This window comes from Amia ocellicauda, chromosome 2, assembly GCF_036373705.1.
Source record: "Amia ocellicauda isolate fAmiCal2 chromosome 2, fAmiCal2.hap1, whole genome shotgun sequence".
In the NCBI taxonomy this organism is placed as follows: domain Eukaryota; kingdom Metazoa; phylum Chordata; class Actinopteri; order Amiiformes; family Amiidae; genus Amia; species Amia ocellicauda.
In genome coordinates, this window is record NC_089851.1 from 29608319 (window position 1) to 29628973 (window position 20655).

Consider the following 20655-nt stretch of genomic DNA (forward strand, 5'->3'; position numbering starts at 1 on the left):
ACCCTGCACAGATACTGCACTTAATATAAAAAGGGCTAACTTGGTTTAATGTATTGGTGAAAGTTAAATGTTACAAGGAAATTATGCATGTTACTGAAATTTGCTGCTGTTAATTTATAACTCACATGACTTGATGACAACTACAATTTATGTTTTCAACTTAACAGAGTCTATGAGCAACAAAACAAATGTCTGTTTTCACTTCACCACAAAATATTATGTACCCTCTTCAAATTTGTCAGCATTAGGTCTTGCTGTTTTTTCTAATTTACTGGCTGCAGAAAAAATAACAAAGATGACGACAAACAAACGCACAAATAAACATGCAAATCTAATACACTGGTGTTAAATAGTTAAAACTTCCAAACTGCATCCATCCAATCTTAAATATATTAAGCAAGAAAATGAAACATTCATTCTGATGCCAAATCCTGAGAGAAGCACAGTGTATATTGTTTTCCGAAATGCCTTTCTTCGACTTTCACTTCAGTGAGGTATTATTTATGTAAATGTACTTCTTGAGTTTCACATGACTTTTAAGGTGATGTATACATTTTGGAATGCTTTTTCCAATTACTATAAGGTTAAAATGGAGGAGAACCATAGTACTGGACTTTGATTATAGGGAATTATAGATTATAACTGTGTATCAAAGTTGGTGAAAAGCCAATATGCTAAGTCTTCCTATTCATAGGAATGTCTGTGAAAGAAAACTGTATCCATGGAATATGAGAGTTAAACAAGGTCAAAGTCTATTGTCCTATTTTTCTGTAAAAGCTTTTATAGAACACAACGTATGAATTGCAAATCTAAAATCATCCTTGATATCTCATGTGTTAGAAGTGCAGTGCCGAACCAGAAAGTAGACTAATTAAAACCTTAACTCTCCTGATTAAAAGGATGTATTGGGAACAGGAGAACCTTGATAGCAGGAGCAACACCACAACTATGCTGAGATTCACAATATTACAAAAAAGTAACTTAAGAAAATACATTTCTCATCAGCATTTTTTTTTTTCTGAGCTATTCATTTTAACACTGCTGATATGATGAACTTGTAGGGGGGAAATTGAAACAGTGGGTAAAATCAATTATTTTTCCAGGCTGAACTTTGATCTAAAATAACTTAAGCACCTTCAGGTAAAGCTAATCCCTTGAGTTCCAGGGATTTGTTCTTTCTGTAATGCTCCCTCAATACTCTGCTTTTTTGCTCATTTTTATTTTTTATTTTTATAGAAAGACTGTCATGATGGAGTGTTAAGCTCTTCCAATTGCATTAATGCCAGGGCTCATTTTGGTTTAGATGTTATTCACACTTCCCTAGCATAGCTGCAATCTATCTTCTCATTTTCAAAACAAGCTGAATTTGCGGTGTGGGCTAAAAAAATTAATCTGTCTTTTCATACAGTTTCATACACTCTTTTAAATTCTCTTTCTCCCCATCTCCCCCCACTCACAGGGCAGGCCACCCGCTAGACCTCATCTTCTCTAGAGGCTGCTCCCCTTTGTCCCTCTCTGTGACACCCCTGGACATCTCAGACCACCACTTCATCTCTTTCTCCCTTTCTCTCCCCTCCTTTCCCTACACCATCCACTCCCTCTTCTGCCGTAATCTCCACTCCGTCTCCACCCTTGCCTCCACTGCTCTCACTCTTACCTTCCATTGACTGTTTTTCCCATCTGTCTGTCAACTGTGCTACCTCCTCTTTGTTCTCCTCCCTCACCTCCTCCCTTGATTTTCTGTCCTCTCACATTTCATCCTGTCTGTCCCTCCCCTCCTCAGCCTTGGATCTCTTCCATTCTCCGCTCAACCCGATCAAGTCTGCGCGCTGCTGAACAGAAGTGGAAGAGGTCCAAACTCCCATCTGCCCTTGAACTCTACTGCTCTCTACTGTCCACATTCTCCTCCTCACTCACCTCAGCCAAGAAGTCTTACTTCCAATCACTTTGAATCTTCTGTCAACAACCCACACAAACTCTACTCCACCTTCTCCTCCTCCTCCTCCCTCATTTCTCTCTGCAGGTGATTTTACCTCCGTCTTCTCCTCCAAGATCACAGACATCTGCAAGCTCTTCAACAGTCCCCCCTCCTCTCCCATCCCGCCCAAGTCTCCCACCGATCAAGCTTCCTTTTCTTCATTCTCACCTCTTTCGGACTCAGAACTTTCCTCTCTCCTCCTAGGTCACAAACCTACAACTTGTACACTGGACCCTCTCCCCACTTGTCTCCTCCAAGTGAACGCTCCTGAGCTACTCCTCTTCATCTCCTCCCTCCTCAACTTCTCACTCCTCTCTGGCTGTTTCCAATCTGCATTTAAAGAAGCTGCTGTCAACCCACCCTTGACCTTGGAATCTCTGGAACTCACCTGGTTCTCCTCCTACCTCAATGACCGGACTTACCAAGTGACATGGTGAGGTTCCTCATCCACCCCCCAACCTCTCCTCACAGGTGTACCCCAAGGCTCCATCCTGGGCCCCCTCCTGTTCTCTCTCTCTACACTCGCTCCCTGGGCCCCCTCATCGCATCACATAGTTTCTCTTACCATTTTTACGCAGATGATGCCCAGATCTACAGGTCTTTTCCCTCCTCTGGACTTCTCATCCCCTCTCGCATCTCTTCCTGCTTGTCTGTTATCTCTGCCTGGTTGCACTTGCACCACCTCAAGCTCAACCTCTCCAAATCTGATCTCCTCTTCCCCCCCCTCTTCCTCACCTTCTGCTGACCTCTCCACCTCGATCCCCTTGGAATCTACGACACTCTCTCCCTCTTCTTCCGCTAACAACCTAGGAGTCACCCTCGATCCTGCGCTCTCCTACACCCAGCACATCACCACGCCGACACGCACCTGCAAATTCTTTCTGAGCAACATACGTCGAATCCGTCCCTTCCTCACCAACTACTCGACTCAGCTGTTCATCCAGTCACTGGTCCTCTCCCGCCTGGACTACTGCAACTCCCTCCTGGCCGGCCTGCCTGTATCTACTACCCTCCGCTCCAGCTCATCCAGAACTCTGCGGCTCATCTGGTATTCTCTCTGCCCCGATTCGCACACGCTACTCCACTGCTCCGCTCCCTCCACTGCCTCCCAGCACTGACCCTCACCTACCGCTGTCTTGAACAGACTGCACCAGTTACCTGCAGACCCTAGTCTCTCCATACATCCCCTCCAGACCACTGAAGTCTTCCAGTGCCAGAAGACTAACCCTGCCTCCTCTCCACTCCACTATATATTGTTTACTGTATTATAAATATAAATAAATATATTATGCCTTGAATTGCACTGTATTATTGTACTTTGTAATGTGCTTATATTTTATAAGTTTCCCTGGACAAGGGTGTTTGTTAAATAAAAAAAAATAATAATAATAATAATAACAATAATAATAATACTTAAGTATGTTTGAATACACATTTGCTCATTTATAAATAGGAGTGTCCTGTTGTAATGCCTAAGCATGAATTAAAACAACATTCTTGACCTAAGTATTGATAAAGCTTCAAAATATGAAACTCATACATATGTGAATCGGCATTCAAGGGTTATAAAATTTGCAAAAACAATACATCAGTAATCTGCATTCATTGTGAAGGAAAATAACAGATTTCTAGTTTAAACAGCACCAAGAAAGAGAAAATGCAACCATGTTTGACAATTAGCTTTTCTTGTATTATTAATCTTCACTGTAATCTCTGAAGACTCCACTTCCCAAAACACTAAAACTGAGAACTTAAGAAAAAGGATGATCAAAAATAAAACTTAAAAAACAGCACTCCTAGTATGTTCAGAACTGAAACTCCAGGGGGATAAAATGTCATGTAATATTTTCATTCAGACTTACAGAGTCAGATGATTAAATCCCACAGTACGCAACGTGAAAGCCCGAGCTAGCAGACGAACGTGTGTGAAAAGCACTCCGATAGCCTCTTCAAATTCTGTCAGCTTTTGCAACACTGGAGAGGTTTCAATGAGTTGCCTGTCAGTGTTTGATTCCTGAACCTGATAAGACACAAAACAGAATTAAGAATAAATAACACTCACAATATAGCAGTTCACACACTACAATAAATACAATTGAAAAACAGACCAACCTATGCATTTGATTTATGAGATGCAGTTGTCTTGTCATATATTAATTTGGCAAAAACAACAGGGGACCCAATAAAATAATAATAATCGCACCTGGCCAAAAGTTGCAGGGAAAGTCACAGCTCTGAATACAGCAGTGCCAATTCTGGCTGTATTAAATGTAAAATATCGTTGTTTTGACAGTGTGGCTTCCGAAATGAAAAGGCAGAAAAGAAAATGAGAAAGCCACAGACAGCCAATCACATCAGTTGTTATTCAAACTAAAACAGAGGGGCAGACATGTCATTGATACCGTTTATGACGGAAACAATTGTGATCAAATCAAACACACATCTAATATAACGCAAGGTATCACTGTCAATCTGGAAGTATCCTAACCCTCTTCATTAGTGTGGATGTACTTAGTCTGATACAATGCTAAGCCTTTTGTTTTCTCTGGTAATAACTGAACCAAAACCCTCCAGTGACATGGCAGTTCTACTGTTCGGTTTTTGGAACACATCTCACTCATGTGCTCATCAATTTTACAAAAACAAGTTTCAAAATGTGATGGATTATATGGACAGGGTTTGACAATTGTGTGAAAGAGACTGTTTTAACTCAATGTCTTTGAAAAAGTCTACAACAATCATACTACAACACCCCCACCCCAAAAAAAAGCAACAACCCTGCTCTGACTGTATTCAATCATTGCAAAATAACAGTATGCTCCAAAACATCAATTTTCAATCTAAGAATAATCCTGTGCATGTGGTTTGTGCTTAATTGTATCTTGGGTGGTACAGAAAAAAGTTCTCCAGGTCAATTTATACAAAGTGTCACATGACAACAAATTTACAGTAAATAGTGCTACAAAATCCATTGTATGCACAATAACTACTTACTTCAGATATTTTAATGTATTTTGCTTAAAAAATATTCTTAAAAATAATGCTCTTATGATTAAGGGTTTTGTTAACTCTCCAATGTTTCCTCTAGTACTGTAGAGTTTACGATTAAGATCTGGCTGAGGTGACAACTCTATTTATCACAAGCCCTGCCACGTGATGTTTGAGAAAGTAATCCTGTTATAAAATATTTGATCTATGATTCCAAATCCCAATTTAAAATATTCACTTTGGCTGTTTCTAGGCAGAACATGTTGAAAAGAACAGAGCAGCTTTATATGAAGAATAGACACAAATTCAAAAGGGAATAAAGGGTTCACCTATTTTATAAGTAAGACAGTTATCATTACTTGTTCTCTTGCAAAGCATTAGGACTGTCCCAAAGCTTCTATAATCAAAATTAACATTTGACAGATTTTGCAGTACATAAACCAGCAGGATTGAAAGGGACTTAGGGAGACATTTATAAACTGATTTTCTAGGTATAAATCCCTTAAAAGCAGCTTTGTATTATACAGATTGAAAACTTTGCTTTTCATTTTATTTGTATTTTTGTAAGGGTTAAGATGCCAAACATTTCAACGTGAGATTGCTGAAACATATTTTCATGTTATAAATAAAAATGTAATTCTCAATCCCTTTTTCGTTCCAATGTTATTAAATCCTATATACTAGTACAAGTAATAATCATGTGATTATTGTGCTAAGGGCAATACTTGTTCTTGGCTATTCAAATGTAACAACATAATAATGACTTATTTAAGTATATTGTATAAATATGCATACACACACTATATAAGACTTGAATGTACTTATTACTGAAACAAATAAAACAAATACATAAGAAAAATAAAACGGGAACATACTTGCAGTGGATGTGGTGGATAATTAAGCCATACCTCCCGCAGGTCCTGTAGACAATAAAAGTAACATCTATTACTCCAGGGAAGTATTTCAACTTCTTCTTCAATGGATACAATAACATCAGATGCATTCTTGTGCAATTTGTACAGGCGAACATATTTATTGCAATTAAAGCAGACCTTAGGAATCCTCTAAAAGGAAAAAGAATACAGGATCAACCAATGAAAACCAGTGTTTTTTTATTATTTTTAAAGGCAAATTGTTCTCAACATCAATGTAACAGCAGACATTTACATGTTTTTAATTAATGGCATCAATCTCAGCAACCTCTTTACAATATTACTATAAAACCACATAAGCAGCATAAATACTCCAAAGATGTCCCTTATCCAAGTTGGTAGAGCAGGTTAAAACAAGTTTTAAACCAAAGTAAATTGTTAAGCTTTATTCACAACTCAAATGCAAATGTTAAAAGCACCTAATTTTGTTACATAACCCAAATTGATGGAAGACTGCAGATTATCTCTGTAAGCCTTACTTTATATAGGCTATATGAGACAAAACACATTAGAAAGGCATCTGGCTAATACTGGTAAACTCAAAATCAATAAAACTAAAACTTTGTGTTAATCTACACTTATTAAATACATTACACATTAACAGTGAGCATCATCATTATCAGTATTTCAACAGCAATTGGAGAACGAGATAACTAGACTAAGATTAAAGGCCTGTCTGCATGTGTAACAAGACCCCAGACATGTCCCTATACACCCAAATTGCCTGCTATCACAATTTCCATAGCAGCACTCCTTAACAAATAAACCTGACTGAAACTGGTGGGTTTCTGCATTACTAAAAAGGGTGTTAAGATAGCGGAGGTCAATTAAATCTGTTATTTGAAACTGAAACCTAGTTATTTGTAAATAATATATAATTAACTGTGAAAGTGGGGGACACATCTTACTGAACAGACTAAAATGCGTATTATTTTCATTTTTTGTCCGATCTGTTGTTAAAAGAAAAGTTTGTAGACTTGAATGGTACTCCTAATGGAAGTGTTTTAACAACATTCTTATTTATTCTACTACTGGCAAAAGTGATTTTGTAACATTATTTTCAAATCAAATGAGAATGTGCACTTACAGCAGATACATACCACTTTATCTTGGGTATTGATAAATACCTTCAGTACTTATGGTGAAAACTAACCTCCCTGCTGCAGAGAATAAATAAAACACAGCCAATTATTTTCAAAAACTACATCAAAAAGAATACTTGTTTTTTTACCAGCTAATAATTAAGCAGATACCACCTAAATGTTAGAGGAATTTTAAATAAATCACTGAGGTTTACCTTGTAGCCACTCCTAATGTGCTATGGGTACATCCATTGCACATGTGTAAATAGAGCACTCTCTGGTCTTTAGGAATAAAATAATAAATAATATGCACAGAATGCTTTGTAAAATAATTTAGAACATTTGGATGATGAAAAGAACTGCATTAAAAACTTAATTTAATGCACATCAATTAAAAATCCAATCAAATATGAATGAATCGATGTTTTGTGTAGTATATATATCCCATCATCTTCCCCACCAGGTTTCAAATAAATACTTGAGAATGTTGGATTCATTAACAACTTATTTAAACAAAACAGATATTAAATACATCTTTAGTTCATAATTATGCATGGTCTGCCTCTGGTCTTGCAGTGCGAGTTAAATAGGGACAGCAATCCATGGAGAAGAACTACTCATTAGGAATGGTGGCTACTTGATGCATGAATAGAGGATATGAAAAGCTCCGCCATGCTGTAGAATAAATAATCTCCAGGTGTATAAAACCACCAAAAATAGACTTAAATTGTTTGAAGCAAAACATTTCAAAATAAATACATCAAATGCAATAAATGCAAAACATTAAGATGATGAAAGAGGGTCAGAGTTTAATGCTTATGCAGACGCAAATGTGACCTAACCAGCTTTGCCGCCAGCTGTTCTCTCAGAAAGCTCAGTTTTAAACACCTCAATCATGTTTTAGATGAGGGGATCTAATGACTTCAAATGGCATACCTAATGGTTTAATTGCAAATGCTCCCCTTATTATGTGTCCCCTCTGTCACAGAGTTTGACATGGAGGTGCATTAACTACAGCAACACAATTCACATGCATCACAATCTAGATTCTACATCGGGAACCAATTGTCTTGAATTTTATAGTTGCTCCTGCCTCAACTGATGCAGATTTCACAAGTACCACATAGCCTGATCTCACAAGATCTCTGCCTAAAACAGACATTATTACAGCAACATATTACCTGTTAACAACACATTTACAGCCTGCCATAAATCCTTAAACTGCCTATTTTCTCCTATTTAACTTCTGTATAAACCAAATGACGGACTGCAGACTAAAAAATTAAATATGCAATTTACATAATTTGAATTTTCATGTCTTACTTTGTTTATTATGAGCATTATCTTTCCTGAATATATAAAACTTCAAGTATGTTTCAGATATGATTTAAACTACAGTGCCAGTACATGTGATTATATGCAGCAAATCTAACTCCTCTTTCCTGATCAGAAAGGACTTAGTGAGTGAAAGTGAGAACATGAAATGTCCATCTGAGGGCATTGAGAGAAAAGTTCTCGGTGAGTGATGTAGTTCTCACATTCTCACAAGCACACTGTAACACATATGCACAAACGTACGTACAGACACATGTCATATCCATAAATTGCATGAAGTCCTTTCAGGATCAAAAAAAAAAAAAAAAAATGCACACACCCTTGCCACGTTATAAACAGTTTTTTGTCAAACGTGCAAATTAATTAAGGAATCAAAGAGTAAACTTGGTGGTCTATTCCAATTTAGCATGATCAGATTAAGCTCCAGACAAATCTCAACCCTCCTCTGTTGATCTTCTCAACTTTTGTCTGTACAATTGAAACGTGAGCTCTGTGCTGCAATATACAAATGACCAAGAGGGATTCCTGCATAATGGGATTCTTATGATTTCACAGTCTGTGAACTTCGCATTTCACATCAATTCTAATCAGAGGATATGCTAAGCCTTGCACTCAGGACTCAGCTAGACTGATTCGTTTGCAGTTCTGATCATTTAAGATTCTTGTTTTTCCAACAAAAAAGGATAAAAAGCCTTCCACTGCCTGTTTAGTGTCTTGTTATACCACTTCAGTAATCCCTCTGTTTTTACATTGAGGCTGTTGATTTCAAAAGGATTACTCCTACATTGATCTTGTATCGGATGTTACTGGACTTTTTAATAGTTGATGGTAGAATGATATCCAACCTTATTAGGGAAAGCATTACTGTTGTTGCAACACAGTAACTGTCCGATAGTTGGCTATGGAACAGAACTGAAGGACTTTTCTGAAAAGAGCTTTGATTCCCAGTACCAACTGCCAGCCTACTCCAGGCTGTTACGTTTGTATGTGTGGAGATTCCAGTTTTGGTAGTGTGCTTTTGTTTGGATGCAGCCTACGCATTTGTGTTGTCTAACAAAAAAATAAAGGACATCCCAGAGTTGTACGTTTCAAACTAAATGCGGTTTCTCAATGGTTAAAATGATAACATGGCTGTAATAACTGATGAGAACTAAAATGACTATGGTTTTAAATTCAAGTCTACTGAAAAATAAAACCCATTAACACTGAATTGCAGATTTCCAGCACTCTTAAATTTCAATTCCTGCATTCTGAGACATAATTATAATAAAGAAATTAGTTTAATGGTGAGAGTAAATGAGGAAAGGGATACGGTTGAATTGAGTATCATGCCCAGTTGCTGATACATAGACAATAAATGCTGGTGTAAGCCACTATATAATTGTCAAAGGTGGAGAATATTTTTACACCTACACCGATAATTCTCAATTATTAATATATACAAACAATATTTTACCTCACTGTTAAACAGCAAACGTCCAAACAACAGTTTGGCCTCCGTTAAGCCACCCTCCAAGTAAACTGCTCCTGTAGGCAAAGGAAAACAAATAGAGTCAGGATTAGAGTCATCTTTAAACAAAAAATGTATTGCTTAATCTCACAGCATAACCAGATATGTAGTAATCTCCATTTGGGAATAAGCACAAAGCAATCTCTACAGATAATGTGATTTTAACCCACACCGAGGTTTGCATGTTACATATCAGGACATCAGAAAAGAGGCTAGCACCATGGTTTCCTGATTTTAAAAATGCAGTCCAAACAAACGTTGATATCCCAACAAATTGTTTCTGCAACATCTCAATTAAATACAAATTTGGCATATAGAGCTTCCAAATGAATTGTAGAGAAACACAACATAAATGAGAAACAAAGTAGATGAATAGTGCAAAAATAAGATTAAATGTGGCACCACACAAAACCAATAACAAATGAAAACAAAAAATAACTCAACATCAAGATAGCAGTAATTATTTTAGATATATTTGTGAAAGGCTGCTAGAAACATCCATTGACATTGTGTCTTTGGTTTCAACATAGAACCTGTTAACATGAGACCAAATGGGCATCTGTCTTTCACATCAAAGAAGTGTCTAGGTTAACCTAACTGTTAGTTGTGAACAGTATGGACACATTGGGGAAAGACATGCTGCCAGTGGGTTTCCACAGACCCCACACAATGCATTTTAATTAAGAAGCATCCTCCATTTCTTTTGATAACAGAATCTTGATACTTAAAAACACTGGTCTTACAAGATATAGAGTTTACTGTATATATTGGTTGTTAGTCTATTTATGTGATACATTAGGCTCAAAAGATCAGAACCCTCTAAACTGATCTTACTTGAGCTTTGTGCAAAAAGTATATTATGTGGGCTATGCAGTGTTGCTGTGGAACCATTTATTTATTCTCCAGGGGCACAACATGTTCACTTCAAAACTGACAGCTACTTCAGCATACATGGTTGCTTCAAAGGACATTTACCACCTGGATCAACTGAACTGATAGTGCCTTTTCTTTTGCTTTATTCTTCCTTACAATGGTTTAATAAGGCACTTTAATCTTGACTTGAATAGATTATAATAGATGATGATAAAGCTGAAAAACTTGAGAGTTCCAGTGCCATTATGCAAACATTTCGTCAGTGCAGTGGCTGCGACTTTTTCCATCCACATGGTGTCTGAAGAACTACTTCAGAAGTCATTGCCATTATTTCAGCCTTGACCTTAAATGTCTTGGAAATAAATTATTTGAGACATGTTTTAAAGGATCCTTGTCAATGGGGAAACTGGGAACCTATCCAATACAGTGCGACTGTGCCTTTCTTTCCTTGGTAATTAGAGGTTACAAATGGTATTATAAGCAATTCAAAGAGACTGTTTAACCATATTCATGAAGTGATTCCAGTAAACTTTTACACACCAGGTGTGGAAAACCAAAAATTAATACTTGACATTACTGGATAGACATAAATTACAATTTTCAGTTTTAAATTTCAGTTTGGTAGATTTAATGTATTATTTGGAGATCAATTGCTTTACTTTTTACAGAGGCTTAAGTTTGTATACATTCTCTATCCAAGTATTAAGTGGTTCAGCTATACTTCTAAGAAACCATAACTTTACTAGAAGTTTCACGTATTCCATGAAAAAAGGAAATTAATACACATGCAGACACCTTTATATTCAATATATCCATGTATTTCTGTTGACTAAATATTAGCCTACAGGTTAAGTATGTCCAACCATGACATTTTATTTTTTCCTTTTTACTTTCATTCTAAAATTGCGTTTTTCCTTGTTTTTAAAACTTTAGAACCATTACTAATGCAAACGGTAAAGATATGCATAAATCACTAGCTCTTAACTGTAGTGAACCATTTACAAAGAACCCGTACAAAATAAGAATTCAACAAGCATGTTTATGTACCTTTACAATGGCTACAGATTTACAGATTAGGCTCTATTAAAAATGTAAAACTGTACAATTCTGTTGGCATTTCAACCCATTTAAACAAAATAGCTATTTAAAACATTTCTTGAGTTAAAATGAACCCACTGTATTGAATATGTATATGTAGCCCAAACTAAAAAAAAAAAAAAATGACATTATGCTTTCTATGTTTTAACTAAACTGTAGATGCACCCTCACACATCCTACCTCCCAAACAAACAAACAAAACAAAAAAACAGTAGATCACCATTTTATACAGCAATTAATAAAAGAGCACTGCTCACACATCAATGAATACACCACACTGTAAAATTTGATATCCAGTGAATCGGAGATAATCCTTTATTTTCTGGCCTCTCTAATAGGAAAAGCTCAGAATGGCATCCAAAGCGGTACCATCTGCTACCCAGTAGCTTGTAGAAGACAACTTTAATCCGTAGATAAACTGTACATGGAAATTAGGGACATAAAGCATCTACAGAATGTATGTTAGATTGAAATGAAAACAAAATGCTTATCAGATTTCTTCATTGGTTATAGGCATGAATATATAAAGGAGTATACAGTGCCTACAGGAAGTATACAACCCTTTTCAACATTTTCACTTTTTGTTGCCTTATAGCCTGGAATTAAAATGTATTTAAAATGTTTTTAGTTTGTATTTTTTAAATCTAGAAATCCTAACCTACAACTTCTAAGTGAAAAAAAAATCTAAAAAGTTGTAGAAAAACTGAAATTACTTGTTGGATAAGTGTTCAACCCCCTTGTAATAACAATACTAATTTAGTTCAGGTGTAAGCAATCACATTCAAAATCACAAAATGAGTTAAGTGGCCTCCACTTGTGTTCAATTGTAGTGATTCACTTTCAGGATACATTCAGCAGTTCCTATAGGTTCCCTCTGCTATGTAGTGCATTTCAAAGCAAAGACTCAACCTGGAGCACCAAGGAGCTTTCAAACAAACCTCGGCACAAAGTTGTTGAATGGCACAGATCATGGGATGGGTATTAAAAAACTACCAAAGGCCTTGAATATCCCTTGGAGCTCAGTCAAGACTTGTATTAAGAAGTGGAAGGTGTATGGCATCACCGTGGGGATTTTTCTCTTCGGCAGGTACTGGAGCACATAGAAGGGAAAATTAATGAAGCAAAGTCTTAGCGGAAAACCTGCTGCCCTCTGTAAGAAAGCAGATACTGGGATGGATGTTCACCTTTCAGCAGGACAACAACCTGAAGGACACAGCCAAAACTAACACTGGAGTGGCTAAGGAACTAAAAGATAAATGTCCTTGAGTGGCCCAGTCAGAGCCCCGACTTCAATCCCATAAAAAATGTGTGATATGACTTGAAGTTTGCTGTTCATCAATGCTCCCCAAGGAAATTGACAGAACTTTAACAGTTTTGTAAAATGGTAAAATATTGCCAAATCTAGGTGTGTAAAGTTGTTAGAGACCTAACCCAATACACTCATGGCTGTATTAACTCAGGGGGGTGGAGACATATATCAATTTATGATATTTCAGTTTTGTACTTTAAAAGATATATTTTTTTTCCACAAGAACAACTTTTTCCCCTTAACATTGTGGAGTTATGGTGTGTAGATAAGTGGAAAAAATCATAATTTAAATGCATGAAACTCCGGGCCTTGCCAGAGAGAGGAAAAAAAACATACATAGACATACTTACATGCACATCATTCCACACATATACAAACAACCCTCCACCACCAACACATACAATGGCTCTCAAAAGTATTCACCCCCCCCTTGGAGTTTTCCACACTTGATTTATTGTGTTACAACATGAAATCAGAATGGATTTGAATCAGGAGTTTTTGCCACTGATCAACACAGAAAATGTCCATAATGTCAAAGTGAAAAATATAATCTACAAATTGTTCTGAATTAATTACAAATACAAAACAGAAAATACTTGAATGCATAAGTAATCACCCCCTTCAGTAAATATTTGGTAACAATTACTGCCATGAGTCTATGTGGATAAATCTCTACCAGCGTATCGAAGTTGGATTGAGGTCTGGGCTTTGACTGGGACACATTGACCTTTTTGGAAGACTAACTCCTTTAGAGTTACCATAGGCCTCTTGGTGGCCTCCCTGACTAGTGCCCTTCTCACCTGGATACTCAGTTGTTGAGGACAGCCTGATCTAGGTAGATTCACAGTTGTGCCATATTCTCTCCATTTCCTAATAATTGTCTTTACTGTGCTCCGGGGGAAATGCAATGCCTTGAAAATGTTCTGATTGGTGCTTTTGAAAAACCTTAATCCGGATTTGATTTGAATGTTCCTTCGTCTTCATGATGTAGTTTTTGTTAGGAATTGTAGTAACAAACTGTGGAACCTCCCAGAGACAGGTGTAATTAACCTGAAATCATGTGACACACCATTTCATGTGGACTCCATTCAAGACAATTGGTTTCACCACAGCTCAATCAGGTGTGTCATAGCAAAGGGGGTGATTACTTATGCATTCAAGTATTTTCTGTGTTGTAGCTGTAATTAATTTAGAACGATCTGCAGATTATAATTTTCACTTTGACATTATGAACATTTTCATTTTTGTGTTGATCAGTGGCAAAAACTACTGATTAAATCCATTCTGATTTCATGTTGTAACACAATGAAATGTGGAAAAATCCAAGGGGGGTGAATACTTTTGAGACTCACTGTATGTGCATGAATACAATAATACAAGTTGCGTACCAACCAACTCGTTCAATAGCAGATTCGCATTGCATTTCCATTAAAGATAAGGACACTGATATATTCTCATGAATTGTACCATTTTATTTAAAGTCAGTATTGTTCCAATTTGCTTTTAAATTGTGAAACTCAGATGTATGTGCTACCACACACATATATATCCCCCATTTCTGCCAGAACAAAACTAGTTGCAGGAAGAAAATAGGTTGTTCTTGGAAATATTTTCCCCTGAATGGCCTTGGATTAAAAGACACAAAAGCTTCCTTGCCTGGTTCTCTATATGTAATTGTTTATTATGTTGGAAAAATATGAAACCTACATTCTTGTGGAGCCTTTTACAAAGATTTTAATTAAATGTTGTCAGGGTAATAACCTGCAAGTGCATTTATTTTAACTGATTTATTCTAACTTTTTTATAAAAATTTAAGCTGCATCAAAAACTAATTTTATATAGTGTGTCCTTAACATGCCCTTTCTCTGAAAAAATAAGTAAGATTTGAAATAAAGTTGTTCCTCCACAATTGTTGTCCATTCTATGATATTGATCAAGACCCTCATTAGACTGTTTCTTGTAATACTATATTGAATCATCTTCCACACTATTATCTGTCAGTTTGTTTCTCATACTCAATACTGGAGTAAAATAGCTGCAGATCAGATATACCCATGTCATTGTGCTCTGCCCTGCTGGCTGGATCCTGTGAATATATGCTGTTCTTAAGGGTATGGGATTGAAGGTTGGTTTATTTATTAAACAAACACCCATGAGGAAAAGCTGTATGGATAGCTCCCATCTTCCTTTCTTCCTGAACCCACACACACTCCATACCTCACAGCATGCAACACTAGCTACATACATTTTCCGGAAATAAATATCTTTTTTTAAATATGAATATATTTTTATTTTTCATCCACTTCATTGTTAATCAGCATCTCAGCTGTGTTTTATTTAGCCTCATACATTATGTCAGGACAATAGTTACCATCATATTACCCAAAACACAGAATATGTTGGAATACCCCATCTTACCTATTAATGCTTCAAAGCAATTTGCCATTGCATGTCGCAGGTCCGATTCTCGGCACAGATCCGGTCCGTGAGCATACAGCATGAACCGATCAAGCTCAAGTTTCTACAACAACAGAAATGTGTCATTACGAAAGCAGGAAAATAAAGCCATACTACTACCTTCAAAATAATAGCAATAACAATAGCAACGATAACTAAAATAAAGAATTGCTAACATTACCTCAAAAACATTTAGCAGAATAACAAATCTGAATCTTTTTATATTAAAATAAATTAAAAAAAGACAGATGTTTCCATCCCTGCTCCACACGACATCTTTTTGAATAAAATGGGCATCAGAAAGAGGTTAAATGATGATTATGCAAGTGTGGCCAAAACTGATGTGACTTTCAGAACTAAATATATTTTAAATATAAGCAACACAGTAATTATGGACTGACAGCACTACTAGCACTACGATAGTTACAAATTAAATTGTTAGGAAGTAGCCCCTGATCTGTGTTAATTACTGGATTAAATATTAGTCCATTAATTTTCTAATCATCCCCACACAAGGTTAAAAATGGGAATACTTGATTTAAAGGAGGTATTTTTAAGGACATAATTACTGTCCATCATATTACTGCAAGAACTTCACCCATGTCCATATGGCATTACAAGAGATTGCGAACCAGCTGGACAAGCAGACACAGCCAAGTGTAATCACAGCTTATGTATTGGTTATTATTGCCTAATTAAGAACCACTTGTAATGAGAGAGTGTACAAAAGGTGGTAATGCCATAAATTAAGGAACTTTATTTTTTTCAATTAGTATATAATTCTTTTGAAAATGTGTTGCTAAACATGCCCTCTCCACTTCAGGCATGCAGGTTCAGTTTGCTGGCAGTTTTACTCAATTACACACATTGGCTACAACTATTTCGACTTTGCCGACACTGACATGACTCATTCATTACTGATGAGAACAAAGGCCTACTCATCCACAGACTGCCCGGAAATCACAGCAGGCTTGACAAAAAACTCTGGTCATCTGCTAAATTGTTCAAGTTGTCAGTTCCTCACTGTGTTAAGTAAAATTTAACTTTCATTGACTGTTAAAAGGGCAAAGGTAAATCTAAATCATCCAAGTCATCTGCTGCTATTGGTAACCATGACTACTAATACCAGGCTGATGATAGCCCATACTCGCAGGGTTGGGCTTTGTTTGATATTGGATTGACACCGGATAATGATCTAGATTATATTTTAATTGGATTTCTTTTAAATGGTCATCCCTTGGAATGTTATGTAAATATCGAACATCTCATGTTAATATTTGTAAAACCATGCATGTAGATTGATGATAATATTTTTAAATAATTATGATAATAAATGCCTCCTCCATCAAATACATAAAAAAAAATAAAAAATGAATTCACAAGTCACCTTACTGAGGATGAAATTGTGGTCTCCATGTTTTACTAAACACATTGTACAACACTTTGACAATCTCCCTCTGGATTGCTCTTCACATACTGTATCTTTCTTGGAGCTGCTAAACCCAAACATTGTTTTATGTGTCCATAATATAATTTTCCAGTTCTCTTCTGACAACATTTCATGGTTTAACATGCATCCTAGACATTGTTCAATGTTTTCCAGACCACCACAAATATTTGTGTGTTGTGACTCTCTATATATCTCTATACCTTTTCCTTTCATATGCAGAGATCTGTCATGGAATTTAAATTAGCATCACACAAAAAGAAAGCAAAGGATTAGCCTTGAATCCCCCCATTTTTATTTTAGTTGTGTTTACTTCTGTTTGCATAACTACCCAAGTTCCCTGAATCTCCTAACTGCAGTCTGTACTCCAAGCAGCAGATTTATCTTGCAATTTCTCTTAGTGAACCATGCTCACATAATAGCTTTTTCTTGGAGCCATGGTAACTCAGCATAAAGCTCCTTGAGACAGTTGTTATACATATGAGGTGTTTATTCATTCTTGATTAATTTACTGAGTATACACTTTACTTACCTTGGCTAGCATGGCAAGATGTTGGTTCTGAACAATCGCTGTACGGTATGTAGCTAATCCTCCTTCTTCAAGGCATGGAAACAAATAATACAGATGAACGCTGCAAATGCGAACAAAAAATTGACATCTTATTTCAAAAGAAGACTTCTGCAAACTTTCTTGGTCAATGATAAGGATTAGATCCTAGATTGCTACCAATTGTAACAAGAAATAAAATTAGATAAATCAAATTAGGAACATATTAGTAGATTTAGATTCTGTATCAGTTCATTTTACAATAGTTTTTTTGTAACATCTGATCAATTATGAAATTGTGTTCCTATAATTGTGCTAAAAAGACCAAACTTTCATAACTGAATGTTCTCTCATAAAAAAATAAATAAAATTTAAAAAGTCTAAAACGTGTATTTTACTTTTTGTGTTAAGCTTAAGTTAAGAAAAAAGACAAGGTTATGGAAATCAGCTGTGAGATCAAAGAATAAACATGAGCGGAATCACAGAAGATGAGGAAATGTACAACTGAACAGATGTAGACATGATGAATTACACCGATTCTCAACCAGGGATTAGCATATCAGACCTTTGCGTTATGGCAACAATCTAGTATTGTAATAAAAAATTAAAAATTAAAACTAAAATAATTGTATAGTCTTTACATTAATGTAAGCCTACATGCGTCTGTGTATGTGTATTTTATATGGACCAATTTCTAAAATAGTTACTTAGGCTAGAAACCTGGTCTTAATTCAGTAAAGATGCAATGATAGTAACAGTTTTACTTGAGGATTTCAGATTGGAGTAATTTCTCATTTGTTGCCATCTTCTCAATTTATACTACCTGGAATAGATATTTGATGTGCCAGATTTAGTTTGCAGGATTAATGTGTTGGTATTTACAGTCACAGGACTCTACACATGACCAGAAAGCATAGCCGTTTGGTTGCCCAAGCAGACAGCCCCCACTTCTAATCAGAAGCACTTGATATATTACCAATAATAAGGTAGTTATCACATAGGAAAGTGCTTTGCCTTTTCAAGTTAATTGATCAGCGAAATCCTTGAACCATTTAAATTCAACAGTGAAGAAAGATTATACCCTTCAACTAATAGATAACATTTTAGTTTTTGGATTTGTAAGAAAATGTGTTGCTATTAAATATCAAACTCTTTTTTTGTCACCTATAGGCCATAGAAAATTATGAATGCTGAAAAGGACGATTGTAAAATTGAGATGGCTGTGTTCTCAACTTCTATATACCCTGGTCTGGAGTGTTCTGGTATAATTGGAAAGTTTGCCAAATAATTTATTGATTTGAAATCACCTCACTTTTTCAAACTGGCTGGCAGTAGCTGAATATGCCAAATTAACAATTACACTACAAAAACTGACACTAAATTCAAATTCTGTTTGTTCCTTGTTACAACTAAACAGATAATTAATTATGGTTTTAGTTGCACCCCCCCCCCCCCCACAGTATTTACTACAAATTAGTAAATAAAATGATAACTGCTTTTGATAATTTGGTGATTGAGCTAAACTGGCAGATCCTAATCCCACCTACAACGCACATAAATACAGGGCATTACACCTGTCTCCCAGAATTCATTGCTTTGCATCCTCCCATCTTCCCCAAAACACCACCTTTGCAGCAATTTTGGAAATCCACTGCCTATAATGTTTACAGGGATCAACAATTATTTAATTATTTAACAACATTTGCATAAAGTATAAAACATGATAGTCATAAATAAGTGAAAGGAATATTCACACTTTTGTTCTTACAGTATACCTTGAAGCTGCACAACCTTTTAGATATTGCAACACACTCCTTTACTTATGTACAATGCTTAATAGCTATAAACCTAGGCTTGTTGCTTTAGATTTTCATGGTATAAAATGAAATAAAATTATCATGGTTGTAACTGGAGTCCAGTGAAGCACTACATAATGTCATGTAGTTAATTTGGCAGTTTGTAATCAGATTCTGATTAAATATGAAAAAAAGTCTACTGCTAATGTGCAAAGGAATAACATGCATTAATACATTAAAGCTGAAAACTTCTTAAAAACGGGGCAAACACAAATAAATGAATAGTCAGGTATTTATTTAAAATCTAACATCAACATGACAAACTCACCTAGTAAGAAACTCGACAACTGCATCACCAAGAAACTCCAGACGCTCATTATGATTTATTCTGCAATGAGGAAAAAAAGAGAATAATAAACGCTGTTGGTAGGGGACCCTTAAATCAGTACAAGTACAACAACATGAAAACAATTTCAAAAAGTGTTTAATGTGTAAATGTACTTCATGCATGTTAGTTTATGGTGTTCAATTATTTTTTAATCAAAAACACAACCTTGCTTGACTAAACGATTCAGAGTTTGGATTTTTGTCTTTGCTACACATTTTGTATTAATGCTTTCCTGATGTTGAGATCAGGATTTAAAACTGCGTTACCAAAGAAGATCATGGTTTCTTATGAAATGTCATTTCATTCTCAAGCAATTATATTTGATGGACTAAAAGGTAATCTTTTAAGTTTCAGTTGTTGTTGTTTGTAGTTTTATGACATTAAAAGCGATGTTTCTCTTGGTAAATTACAGGAATCACATTTTTTTTTAATACATCAGTATGTATATAATGGCATTTTCTTAAGTATTTCTTTCATTTGAATGATCAAAAATTTACCTTGAAGGTGAGGGGTCATCCTGGCCAAGCCGTGACATTATGTTGATCAAGGTGTTGATACCTAACATTTTAAGTATAGAATTATGAAAAAATTTAGTAACTAAAACAGCAATGACCTAATGTCTCAAAACAAACCAAAATTAACCCCATTTGGAATAGTGTTGCTGATAAGCAATAGAAAAGCAAAATAATCATTTACAGTAATGAGTAAATTCTACAAACATGGATAAAAGCTGGGCCTGATATGAAAAAGTTGGAAAAAAAATTACTCATTAAGACCCAGTGTTTAAACCGAAAGTATGTTAAAGTAGTTATATTAAACAGAAAAGTATCAATACAATCTATGAAAGCTTTCCAAAAGGAATATTAATAATCAACACACATACATAAATATATACATAAAGCATTTTAAAGATGG

General features: G+C 35.7%; 1 protein-coding gene across 5 annotated transcripts in view; it reads right to left on the reverse strand.

The window, feature by feature from the left end:
• The window catches only part of drosha (drosha ribonuclease III), a 69226-nt gene that overhangs the window by 25138 nt on the left and 23433 nt on the right, over positions 1-20655 (reverse strand). For all 5 annotated transcript variants that reach the window (XM_066722219.1, XM_066722230.1, XM_066722240.1 and 2 more), the window contains 7 exons: positions 20238-20298; positions 19681-19740; positions 17542-17641; positions 15524-15626; positions 9772-9842; positions 5842-5886; positions 3841-3998 (listed from right to left, as the gene is read on the reverse strand). In XM_066722219.1, coding sequence (XP_066578316.1) covers positions 3841-3998; positions 5842-5886; positions 9772-9842; positions 15524-15626; positions 17542-17641; positions 19681-19740; positions 20238-20298 — 598 coding nt within the window. The remainder of the gene's footprint in view (positions 1-3840; positions 3999-5841; positions 5887-9771; positions 9843-15523; positions 15627-17541; positions 17642-19680; positions 19741-20237; positions 20299-20655) is intronic.